Source organism: Pseudonaja textilis, chromosome 1 (genome assembly GCF_049901715.1).
Source record: "Pseudonaja textilis isolate UNSWEBS1 chromosome 1, rPseTex1.2, whole genome shotgun sequence".
NCBI lineage: Eukaryota > Metazoa > Chordata > Lepidosauria > Squamata > Elapidae > Pseudonaja > Pseudonaja textilis.
Genome location: NC_141990.1, coordinates 81,181,582 through 81,194,879, shown reverse-complemented (window position 1 = coordinate 81,194,879; position 13,298 = coordinate 81,181,582). Strand labels below are relative to the sequence as shown.

Sequence of the window (13,298 nt, the reverse complement as noted above, 5' to 3'; positions counted from 1 at the left end):
ATAGGCTGGACAAATAATTTTTTATAGAGTTAAGTGTATGATATAATAAAATAAATATTCTAATTCTGTTTTAATTACTTTTTATTTGAGTGTGCCAAAATCTATTTACATTGATATTTCCAAAATGATATTTTTTAATCTCAAAACTAAATATGCAATAGAAAACTAAAAAACTCCAAATGAATATTTTTTTTGCTTGGTTTCTCTTCTTATAGCTAATGTGCAATTATGCGACCGGTGCATGTTTAGTTTTCATTTCTATATATTTTGCTTCATTTTAAATTCACATCAAAGACTTGTGTTGATAATAAGTATGAGACAACAGCAAGTTTAACTTATCTTTCTTTTTCCTTTCCTTTTTTTTAAAAAAAGCACTGGGCTCTAGCTAAATAACAGAAATCAGGATAATTGCAGCAAGCAAGTCTGTTTGTGTGCCTTTTCTCCTACATAGATATAGTCCACCCTTTCATTTCTGTTTGCTGGAATTTGATGATTTGTGGCTGGCTGCACCCAGGAGCAAGTGCAGCCACACAAACACACTTTGCCATACTGTATCTCTGTTACACTGTAGTCTTCCTCAGGGTCATTGCACTGTACACATTACATATTTCTAGCAAACACGAAAATGAACAAAACAAGAAGTCTAGATAAGCAGAGATAAATTGGAGCCAGCTTATTACTAAATACAGTGTAAACGGACAGAGCTTTTGAATCAGCGCCTCTCTGTCCTTTTCTCCCGTGCCTGTTTTTGACTACTAGAACTACATATTGTGAAAAATTAAATGACTAGAATAGTGGAACAATTATTTGGTAGAGATCCAGAAGCAATTGTGTTTGGAGTGATGTTTAAACCAATGTCAGGGAAGGCAAATACCTGGCTCAGTGCCAGCACCTTTGTAAAGCATATTAGCTCAGATGAAAAGTTAGACTCTGAAGCAGAAAGAGAAAGCCAAAGAGCTCCTGGTGCTTACACTCACCTTGCTTGTGTCTTCTTCTGGCTGGGATAAGCTGGATACATGCATGGTTGCATAACGTGGCTGAGGAGCACACTTTTGGCAAATGTTTCCACTCGATTTCTGCTCCCTTTCCAGGTGGACAGCCGGCTGCTGATTCCTCTTCAAGCACGGAGCCTAGATAATGCGACTTGTTCACTGCCACTGACAATGACCATGACCCTTCACACAAAAAGCTCTGGGGTTGCCTTATTGCACCAAATACAAGGCAATGAATTAGAGCCTCTCAGCAGACCACAGCTGAAGATTCCTCTGGAACGACCGATCAGCGAAATGTATGTGGACAGCAGCAAGACTGGGGGGTTTAACTACCCAGACGGTGCTGCCTATGATTTTTCCACTGCCGCTCCAGTGTACAGCTCAACCAGCCTCAGTTATGCCCCTGCGAGTGAATCGTTTGGCACCAGCAGTCTGGGAGGATTTCATTCCCTGAACAATGTTCCCCCAAGCCCTGTTGTCTTTTTACAGTCGGCTCCACAACTTTCGCCTTTTATTCATCACCACAGTCAACAGGTACCTTACTACCTTGAGAACGAAGCAACCAGTTTCGCCATGAGAGAAGCTGCTCCCACAGCATTCTACAGGTAAGTCCCATCATTGCTTTCTTCCTTTCTTTTTCTTTTCTTTCTTTTTTTTAAAAAAAATACAATATGAAAAAGAGAGTTAAGGCAAGGGAGGGGGAAATTCATTGTTAGAATGGGTATGCCTTCAGGATGATTGAGTCACTGCTGAATAATTAGAGATTGTATTAGCATGCTGAAAATTAAAATCTCTGTTATGACTGCTAAACAACTGTTGTTGCTGTGTATGCTAGAAATGAAGTGCTTATGAAAAACAAATCAGATTTCCAACAGCAAATCTGTAGCCTGGAGAAAAACCAGAACAGAAGCCCCAATACTGAGTTATGAAAACAATAAACTGAAGCAAAACAAAACCTCCCCAGAGTGGAGGTGCCGGGAAATTAAAGTGGACGATGCAAACTTCAGGTTTTGACTACTCTCACTCCAGGCTCTTCCTGCTCTGAATTTGTGTAGCTGAATTTGCACTCCGTTGTCAGAAATATTTTGTTCCTTGTCTGCCTTTATATTGCACTGATTGACTTTTATATAAAACGTCCAGGATACCTGATGATTCATCTTCCCAAACAGTCATATAAATGACATGAAGAGAGCATAAAACGGCCTTTGGAAAGTACACTTAAGGCTTTGGAATGGAAGGCACTTTCTTTCTGCACGCAGAGAGAAAGTCTGTGATTTAAAACAGTGTTTTCCAAATGTATTTTCCCTACAACTCAAATATTCTCATCAAAGAGCTAAGACCTAATTTTAAACTGTCACACACACACTTTTAGGAAAACAAGGGGGAGTACCAGATCACTATAGGCCTGCAGCTGTAAAGAGGCTCTGGAGATCTTTGAAGTAGGTGGCTGCTGCAATGGTGTCAAGATAATAAAAACGAAACATAGTAGGCATTGTTTCACTCTGTCAGGTTTACAAGTAGCTAATGCAGAATTCAAATAAAAAACGCAGATGTATGCACTAGGCATAATGGATTTAGGATCAAGCTACCTATTATGCTAGATTTGCAGTGTGCAGTTGCTCTTTTACTTTCTAATTATTCAAAAGCAAGTATATGGTGTTCCTAATCTGAGTGAAGACCGCCACATGTAGTGTAGAAAGTTTAAGTTCATCTCATAACTATTTGTCTTCCTAGTTACTATCCATTAAAAAAGAAGAAGCAAAGAGAGCCTCCACTGGTTCCTGAATGAGAATTTGGAAAAAAGACAGTGGGACAAACATGCGCACAGAATAGGCAGGAGAACTTAACATAAATGCATAAAAATATGCCTGCATTACTGAAAAGAATATCCCAGTCGGATCTGTTCTCCATTTGTTATTTTGTTTAACGTTCTGCAATAAAATATGGGCTTAATTTTCATAGGTGGAAATTAAATGTTAAATGTTTAACTGTTCAGTTATTTTGCTTTTCACTTTCCATTCCTAGACACTTTAGAAAATTTGTGATTTCTGCTTCACAAACCATAATTGGTATGTGGTTGATTTTGTGCCCTATTTATACCGCAGAATGTTTTTTTTTAAAAAAAACCCTCGAACTCACTAATTTTAAATGTTTAGCTAATATTACAAATTGCACTCTTCCTAGATATTGGTGAGAAATGAAACCAAACAGGTGAAATGACAGTTGCAGAAAAAGAAATAAATAGAAACTGTATAGTCCTTGGTGTTCTCTGAGCTTGGTTGTTTGCCGGAAGATGTTTCATTACTCAAAAAGAAGTCAATAACAGATCCAACCGATCCATTCATTTTGTGGGGATAACAAGAAAAACTTATTTTAACTACAAGATGAAAGACCGAAAATCAGGAAGAAAGGATCTGAAAGTGTTTCTCACCTGAATGGAAGATATGCCATGTGTAGTGAGACCACTTGTGGATTTTGAGGAATGGCCATATCTTGACATCTATGTAGGGTGGAGGAAAAGCACTCCATGTTCCCTCTCGGCAATTGTCTTCTTGGCAGCCCTTAAAAAAAAAAAACAGCAGTTGATTAGTACTACATTTGAGGAATGCCCAATGCCTGTAATTCCATTAGGCCAAATCCTCAAAAGTGGGGATTTTGCTGATAGTAGCAGAAGGTGATGGGTGTCCTCAGACAACTATCATCCAGAATGGCTCTCTACCATTGACTACTTCAGGCAGTTTAAAGGAACTGAAAGACAAGGCTAAGTCTAGATACTTCTTTGTTTGAGTCTGAGGATAACATTCTCCTTCCATGTACAGGAAGCAGATGTAAGGACAATGGGGAACAGATCACCTGAATTGCTGGCTGCTTCTCTTCATTGGAGGGAAAAACTGTGTAGGGCATTTTAAGGTCTTTGACTGCCAACATATTGACATGGGCATATATCTTTGCTTTCAACAAGTCAGGGAATTTAGGAGGAACACCTACCTCTGATGTTACCCAGGTGTTTGCTATTCTAATTTTACCCAAACAACTACTTGGACCTGGGGATCTGAGTTCTCTTTCCTCCATAGATTTTTACAGGGAAAGGGAAGAGAAAATACTTGATATTCTAGGATGTGATCTTATCATTTGTAGTGGGGCATAATATTTCATTGTGGTGTAATTTTCTAATTCAGATAATGGGAACATTTTAACAAATATGAGGATATAAGTATATTTTGAAAGGTCTTTGCTTTCTCGTTTTTGCCTGAGGAGCAAGAGGGAGTGTGCTGCGTTTTGTTGCTATGACATTCTTCAGGTCCAAAGGATTTCGCAATCTTACATTTCTTCATTTTTTTAATTAAATATTCTTGGTAAATTTAAAGACTGTGATATAAAGTTAAATTATTGCTATGATTTGTATATTCTATATATTCTATATTCCTTTAATAGCCATGCAGTGATTGTAACACCTGTCTCTTGAATTGGCCAGTGATATTTTTAATAATTGTACAGTGCAATTCTACACAGGTTTATTTCGAAATAAACCCAAGTTACCATCAGATTTATTTCCAAAAAGAGTGAGGACATGACTACTATTTTATCTATCTGTCTCTTATATATTTGGTGCTGTTTTTTTAAAGTTAATTTTTATTAGACTTGAAGGAAATAGTTCAGTCTTGATAAAGTGTTATTTATTATGTTTGTGGTCAGGAAATTTCTTTTTTGTATTTTCCTCCTATGATGGTTTTCTTTTTTTGAAGATTTCTTTCATTTCATTTTATTTTTGGTAATATTAATATAACACATCCTGAAAATAATTTATTCAGAAAGAAATTTCCCTGAAATGTGCGCTTATATTCTATAGAACTCTCTCTCTCTCTCTCTCTCCCTCCACCCCCAACATGTTTATTTGAAAACAAATTCTATTTTGTTCGATTACAGCCTTGCTATGCCATAATGATTTGTATAGTCACAATTTTCCTTGAATTATAGGGCTAGAAATGAATTATTCCCAGGTTCAGAGGTTGTGCTTTGACTAAGAATTTTTATCTAATGCAAATTAAGTAGAGTACTAGATATTATGACTAGATGTTACTATAATAAAGCTGGAACATTTATTTGTATCTTTAGATGTTGAAATAATAAAACAGGAGAGATTTTAGCCTTGCATTCTTGATTCACAAAGTGACCAATATAGAGTTGCATAGCATCTGGGTAGAAAAAAAATGTTTTCCTGTGATTAATTCTAAATTTCATATAGTAACTGAGAGCTGTCTCCAAGGAACAAAAGACATTGTTACTACTGATATTTGTTACCAGGAGTCTCTTATGAAGATGCTTCTATAAAAGGTTATAGTTGTAGACTATGATTTTTTTTTAAAATATCACATTTGCCTGAAATATGTACACTGGTAACATTGATAAACTACTATTTCTACTGACACTTTTCTGTTCTCCTAGTCTGCTATGAATTCACTTTTTCCAGTACGCAGAGATCATAAAGATAGTAGAGGAATGCTGTTTTTAAACTTCATTACCTTCATTTTCCCCGCAAACTCTGTGAAATTAGCTCTTGGTGGCAGCCAAAGAAGAATGTTCTGTCTTCTACAAGGTTTTTCTTTTCCTGGCTACAAAATGGGAAAAACCAAGATATGTATCCAACTATTTTCACTTGGTACAGATGAAGATTGGGTTCACTTTTTAACCTAGTTCGAATCTCCCCGTTCACTATTCCATTAGCTTTGATGATACTATGACATTACAGCTGGCTGTTTCTGTAATAAACCATGAGTATTGATTCCTACCTTTGGATGCTTCATAAATAAAACACAGGAGATGTAAACAAAATTTTCACCTCTAAATAACTTCAAATCTCAACAAATAAATGCTCTATCTAATATTTGGCAAAAAAAAATCAGAAAATAAAATACAAGCTGAATAGTCAAGCCTTGTTGATGATCCAAGCTCCATAAAGGACCTTGGAATACTCATCTCTAATGAATTAAGTACTAGAGCCCACTGTAACTACATAGCCAAAAAGGCATTAAGAGTTGTTAACCTAATCCTACGTAGCCTTTTCTCTGGTAATATCACACTACTAACTAGAGCATACAAAACATTTGCTAGACCAATACTCGAATACAGCTCATTGGTCTGGAACCCACATTACGTATCTGATATTAGCACAGTTGAGAAAGTCCAGAAATATTTCACAAGAATTCTCCACTCCTCTACTCATTGTAGAATACCTTATGCCACCAGACTTGAAATTCTAGACCTAGATCAGACTTGAATTACACCATCTTCAGTCTGATCTAAGTATGGTATATAAAATCATACATTGCAATGTCCTACCTGTCAATGAATACTTCAGCTTCAACCATAACAACACAAGAGCACACAATAGATACAAACTCAAGGTTAACTGCACCAAACTTGATTGCAGGAAATATGACTTCAGCAACAGAGTGGTCAATGTCTGGAATACGCTACCTGACTCTGTCGTTTCTTCCCCAAACCCCAAAAACTTTAACCTTAGACTGTCTACTATTGACCTCACCCCTTTCCTAAGAGGTCTGTAGGGGGCATGCATAAGCGCACCAACGTGCCTACCGTCCCTGTCCTATTGTTTCTTTTATTTTTCTTATATGTACCCATTTCATGTATTCATAACTATGTACATACTTATACCTATTATCTTGTAAGCAATTGACAAATAAAATAAAATGAATAAATAAATATGTACTAGAATTCTCAGCTCACCGTTGCTTTTCTGTAACTTTCCACTGACCACCTAGTGATTGGATCTTAAGCAGTGGTGCAATTCAACCGGTGTAACATTTAGAAAAGACCATTTTTACCTACAGTATAATACTTACCTTCTGGTGCAGCCCTGGTGAGTAAAACAACTGATGTGTGGCAATCCGCTCATGTCAATGAACTGTGTTCAAAAATAAGGAAATAAAACACAGGAAAAGGGCAGGGACAGGTGGGCCAAATGATCACCAGAACTACCGGTTCATCTGAACCAGTCCGAACCGGTAGAATACCACCCCTGATCTTAAAGTATATGCTGTTCAGTGGCCTCTTAGTTGAAAGGAAGCTTTGCAATGTCTCATTGTCCAGGTTATCAGAGTAGTCACTAGGGCATGTAATTGAGTGGGATTTATTGGTAGAACTCTAAGTGATTTGCTGTAGAACAGCAAATGTCTCCCAATTGTTCAAAAACAATCAGGGTTAAATTATCTAAATCTAAATTAGACAGCCAATCCCTAGTCCAGTGTTTTTCAAACTTGACAACTCCAAGATGTGTGGACTTCAACTCCCAGAATTCCCCAGCCAGGCATCCTGTTCCTAATCCAACCAGTTTCTAAGGTTGAGAAATATTGCCCTAGGCTGTGGGGCCATGACGATCTTATTTAAACATGTATTGCATGGATTATGGAACCCAACAGGATTGTTCTCTTGGAATCACCATTTTACATCTGTTTCCGCTGCTTGTTTTTAGAATTTTGGCCTCCCATGTACTAATCTGTTGATCATCTGTATTATTGCTACTCATATTTTGGCTTGCTGATTTATCTTTAGATGGTTTCTCAATTCTTTGCATCTTCCCCTTTATTGGTCTTTCACTGCACTTTCAAGTTGGGAATATTCACCAAGGTGAAGCTGAACTAGAAAAATCTTTATTTGGTCTCCTTGAATGGCTGCTTTTTTTGTGGAATGCTTTCTAGAGGCAGCTTAGCCATAACTAAGATAGGAGATGTGGCTGGCCATATCATTGGCAGCTGTGTGGCTTCAGTCACAATGGCTATTGGAATTAAAACTTCATATTTGTGCCATTTGTTATACTTCCTGTAAGAAATTGAGTATCTTCTATTCTCAAAAGTATGGATGAAAAAAAGTCCAAATAAATAATTATGCCTTAGACCAGGGGTGTCAAACTCAAGTCATCACAGCAGTGTCACATGACATTATTTGGACTTTGCCCCCCTTCGCTAAGCCGGGCATGGGCATGGCCAGCACGTGATGCATGCAGGCCACAGACCAGGCACCTTAGACAACAACGTTTATTATAAAGAGCCATGGTAGCATAATTGTTAGAATGCAACATTGCAGGCTAACTCTGCCCACAGCCACGAGTTTGATCCTGACCCACTCAAGATTGACTCAGCCTTCCAGCCTTCTGAGATCAGTAAAATGAGGACCCAGATTGTTGGGGGCAATATGCTGATTTGATAATATGCTTAGAGAGGGTTGTAAAGCACTGTGAAGCGGTATATAAGTCTAAGTACTATTGCTAGTGCCATCGCTATTTTGATATTTGTTATTAAAATCCTTATTAACTTGTATCATTATGTCTATGGTTGTTTGTATCCTTCTACCAGATCAGGAAGTCTTTATATCATATCCCATTGTTGGGTCAGTAAAGCGTCCACAGCTTTCCTAAATCTGATACTTTTCATATGTCTTGGGTTTTCAGTCATAATAGGCACTCTAGTTTAATCAAATCATTAGGTATAAAAGTTTGGAATTAATAATGTTAGTAATGGGGGGGGGGGTTTGCAAGAGGAAAACAATTTGCATAAATATTTTGGCCATCAGAGAATAGGTAAGTTCATTTTTATTTTATTGAATGGGGCTCTAATTAATAGGATTAAGTTTAGTGCAAGTTCATTATATTACATTTGTGAAAACAATGCAAGAATCTGCTGTATTTAAAAGTTATGATCACTTTTGTTTATTTAGAAATGTTGTCTTTCGCAACATTTAATGCAGTTTGAAATGGCCAAATGCCTATTTTTAAACTTGTTACTGGACATAACTGAAACAGAATTAAGCATTTTAAAATCCAGTGTTTTACTTACATTTGTCCCACTGAAGCTAATAAGACTAAAAAAAGCTCAACTGGGCTGGAGTTTGGGCTAATTTCCACTCATTAGTATTTATTAAAATATCAACGCAGGTGCCTTTGTCAGGATATTTGGCTTACCAATATGCTACACAACATTGATCAAAATATATGCTCATTAATAATTAACATTTAATAGTGTTGCCCATTAGCAAAATGAATATTAGTATTAGTTGACCTGTTCCCAGTTCCACCACTTGGGCTTTGAAACAGCATTGCTCAGCCAAGATTTTAAGCATACGATTTTGCTTGCAGTGTCCACTATAGTTTAGATTGCACAATTTGTGGAGCATCAAATAATTTGTCACAATGCAAAAGGCACAAATTATATTTTTACTTTCTTCTCTGAACAGCAAAGAACCTTCCCCCCTTCTTTTTTTCTCCTCCTTCCCCATAACTCTCCTATACCCCAACTCACAGTTTTTGCAGTAGGGCTAAAGCTTCTTAATATACTGTATGAATAATATGCATACGTGATACTATAAGCATAGATAAACTAACGCCTATGCATGGGGAATTATCATAGCTCACAGTAGAAGTATTCTTCTCCATCTTTGTCATGCATCTGTTCCTGGAGAGGAATCATAATTAACCAGGGGTAGGCTTCAAAAAAAAATAGCAATGTGTTCTCTGTTCAGTGGGCATGGCCATGGCCATGGTCGGCATGGTGTGGTTGACCTCCTGCACCTAATGGTGGGGGTGGTGGGGGTGTTTTTGTCCTTCCTGGACTCTGGAGGCTTTCTTTGAGCCTCTGGGAGGGTGAAAATGGCCTCCCCAGTCTCTGGAGGCTCTCTGGAAGCCAGAAACAGGCCTGTTTCTGGCCTCCCCAAACTTCTAGGAGGCCCGTTTTTCACCCTTCCTGAGCCTCCATGTGTGCCCTGCACTTACCTGTATCCAAACCAGTCTGTGTGGGGACTCCTGGGAGGGGTGGGTGAGATGGGCGGGGCCAAGCAAGAGTGGGATTTGTGGGTTCTTCAAATTGTGCAGAATCTTAGCTAGGGGATCTTCCGAACCCCTGCAAAAATTAACTATTAGCAGAAAGTAAAAGTCTGTATATATTTATTATATGGACAAACAATTCATTTGTTCTGGCTGTTAAGAATTCAGATGTTAAGGATTTATCCCATTGAACTGTGGAGCTTCCCCCAACATAAACATGATTATCTTTAGCCTCCAAAGTGCTATGTAATGAAAATGGTGAGAAAGTCTTTTGAAGTATAGAAAAATGGTTATGAAAAATGGTTATAGAAGTAATGCTGTGAAAACAATGTAACTTCTAAACTTTCCCCCTTTAATTCAATCAGGATGCTCTACACATCTTAAAACTCTATAAAACAATGCATTAAGTAGAAATGTTTTAAACAAATTGAAACAGCCTAAGAAATCATTTCATGAAAATTTTCAAAAAAGCAGTAATCAGGACCCTGGTGTGTGTACAATGCATGCATATATGGAGCAAATATTTTTAATGCTTAAATTTATCTTATGAGTTTTTTTAAAAAAAATCTTTAGAAAAAGTGTTCCATTGAGGTGATATTAAAAAAGAGTGCTTTCCCCAATAAATCAAATAATCCCATCCAACTCTGTGATTAGATGACATATTTGGGCCATCAGATTTATTAGTTGTGGAATGCACTCAACTCTGAAATCCCTAGGAATAAATTATGTTAACTGGGCCCCAGTTCTCATAAAAGCAGAAGAAGAAATATATTGTGAAGAAAAAGGTTCAGGCATGACAATCCTACTTCCTAAAACAACTAATACTGAAAGATTCTTTACCTTGAGATAATTGTTAAGTATCAAATCCAGCCTGATTCATACCTCACCTGCTAAGCAAATTATTACATTATTATATCTTTTATTTATTAAAGATGAAACAGCCAACTGAACATTTAAAAATGTATCACAAATATCATTGACTGGAACTGATGGTTGATATGGGTTGCAGCCAGCAGCCTAGGTATCAAACTAAGTATCTTTTTAAATGTACATTTTAGATGTACGATGTACTGAGTAGCAGGTTTTTGCAGTTCTGCTGGTGTTATTGCAGGAATTATTATTATTATTGTTGTTGTTGATGATGATGTTGTTGTTGTTGTTGTTGTTATTTCAGGGAGGTCCAGATACTAAATAGTAACTGTGAAGAGCTGTGTTTCAAAAGTTGCACTAAAAAAATCTAGAATGTTGGCATCCTTTCCACGTCAACTAGAAGAAGGGAATCTACAAAGAATTCGGAAATAAAATTGTCACAAGGAAATTTCTTTTTTAACTAGTAGTAGCTTAAAATATTACATGGGAAAAAATCTTTTGATGTGGGGAATTGGAAACAAAGCACTACAATCCACATTTGTTTTACTTTAGAAACGACTTTCAGTTTCCAGCTATCTCTCGTGTATCTGGATAGACAGCTGGTATAAAAAGATATAAAAAGCCATATGATTGGAATTAGAAGTATTTTCTGTTGCAGTGTTGGCAATCATACATGGCACAGAACTGAGCACGAGGATGGTGGTTATGAAATAAATCTGAAGCTTAACAGCTTCATTCAAAGCAAGTCATATTTCTTGCCAGGCAACATTCTCCCTTCCCCAGTTCAAAAAAGATTGCTAAAATCTCCAGGCATCATTTCCTTATCATTCTGAAATGCTGAAATGTTTATTGCCACCTTTAAGCCCAAGTTATTTATCAATATTTAGTTGAATCAAACAAAATCAAATTTTGTTATTAAATGCATAAGTTATTCTTTATATTGTGTTGAGACTAGATGCCATAACTATACAGAAGAAGATTACGTTCAACTATTGAGCCTAACTATACTCTTAAAAGGGAATCCCTTGAAAAAATATGATGGCACAATATTTGATGCAATTAGAAAGAAAACTACTGTACCTTGTTAGCCATCTATGGACATTCTATGGACCTTAATGTGTCTGGGAAGTTCTTTTTCTTTGGTTTTAACATATTGATTGTGTATGGAATGTGTCTGGTTGGATATTGCTTGATATCTCTCAGTATCAAACTGTAATATGGAAGTCATAACATGGACCAATACTGTACAGCAATGAGGACTAAGATCACATCTGCAAAATACTTCAAAACTTGCTTACTATTCATGACAATTTTGGGGGGAAAAACAAGTCTCTTGAGCCATCCAGGAAATATAGCTTACTTATTCTAAAGCTTGGAATTAAATAGGTAATTGAATAACATTTTAACAGAACTGTTCTGAATTCAAAGCAACTATTTGCTATCATGACCAGGGGTGACATGATAGTTGTGTTCCAATATTTAAGGGGCTGTCTCAGAGAGGAGCAGGTCAACTTATTTTCCAAAGCACTTGAAGACCAGACAAGGAACAATGGATGGAAACTGATCAAGGAAAGATTCAACCTGGAAATAAGGAGATATTTTCTTGAGAATGAAAACAATCAACCAATGGAACAGTTTGCCTTCAGTAGTTGTGAGTGCTTCATTGCTGGAGGTTTTCAAGAAGAGACTGGACGGCCACCTGTTAGAAATGGTATAGGATCTACTGCTTTTGCAAGGAGTTGGACTAGATAACCTACAACTTCCAACTCTGTTATTCTGTATTTTGTATTTGGAGTATAAGATGCTTCAATTTCCAGGACAAAATAGTGTTTTGAGCAGTGAGTGGGTTGTTTGAAGCAGTGAGTGAGCTGTTTGAGGTTTCAAGCTCTAAACACTTCACAAATTCTCGAAGCATCCCATTTTGCACACAAAATAGCTGTTTTTTTTAAAAAAATAGAGCATTTCATGCTAAATGTTTAATCTTGAAAGGTGTTATACCGCCTAACATAAGCATCAAATCCATTAAAAAAAAAACAGCTTTATTTAGCTTTCCTTTTCCATTGCAAGTCCTAAGTAAGGCTCCATGCCTGCAGGGTGGTTTGATCATGGATATGAGTTTGATGTTCTGAAATATTGTTTTGGTCTACATCACATTTTTATGTAGACATTTGGCAAGTCTACAGTAAGAAAAAAATATAGTACATAGCAATCCAAAAATCATAGTGCACACTCATGCAGGGAGGGTGGAAAGAATTGTGACTAATCATTAAAGGAGTCAAAGGAATTAAAAACAGCAATAACAATAGCACTTAGACTTATACACTGCTTCATAGTGCTTTAGAGCTGTTTATAATGTCAGCATATTGCCCCCAATAATCTGGGTTCTCATTTTTACTGAAGTTGGAAGGATGGAAGGCTGAGTCAACCTTGAGCCTGTCAAGATCGAACTCGAGGCTGTGGTTAGAGTTAGCAAGCAATGCTGCATTCTAACCACTGCGCCACTAGAGCTCAATCAGATCTGGCCTGCGAGCCTTGAGTTTGACACACCTGATCTATTTGTGTAAGGTTGCCTAATTCCATAATGATGAGATATATCCTAC

General features: G+C 37.0%; 1 protein-coding gene and 1 long non-coding RNA gene across 5 annotated transcripts in view; one reads left to right on the top strand and one right to left on the bottom strand.

Annotated features, from left to right (window-relative positions):
- The window catches only part of LOC148127698 (uncharacterized), a 39,931-nt gene extending 36,114 nt beyond the window's left edge, over positions 1-3,817 (bottom strand). Inside the window, exons 1-2 of the long non-coding RNA XR_015744727.1 lie at positions 3,424-3,817; positions 978-1,130 (exon numbers count right to left, since the gene is read on the bottom strand). This is a non-coding gene — a long non-coding RNA (uncharacterized LOC148127698). The remainder of the gene's footprint in view (positions 1-977; positions 1,131-3,423) is intronic.
- The window catches only part of ESR1 (estrogen receptor 1), a 233,867-nt gene that overhangs the window by 88,991 nt on the left and 131,578 nt on the right, over positions 1-13,298 (top strand). For 2 of the 4 annotated variants that reach the window (XM_087939400.1, XM_087939398.1), the window contains one exon: positions 1,092-1,597. In XM_087939400.1, the coding sequence (XP_087795526.1) occupies positions 1,164-1,597 (434 nt within the window). In that variant the 5' untranslated portion in view covers positions 1,092-1,163. Of the gene's footprint in view, positions 1-1,016; positions 1,598-13,298 lie in introns of those variants that run through there. The other 2 variants (XR_015744724.1, XM_087939392.1) reach the window with 1 other exon arrangement.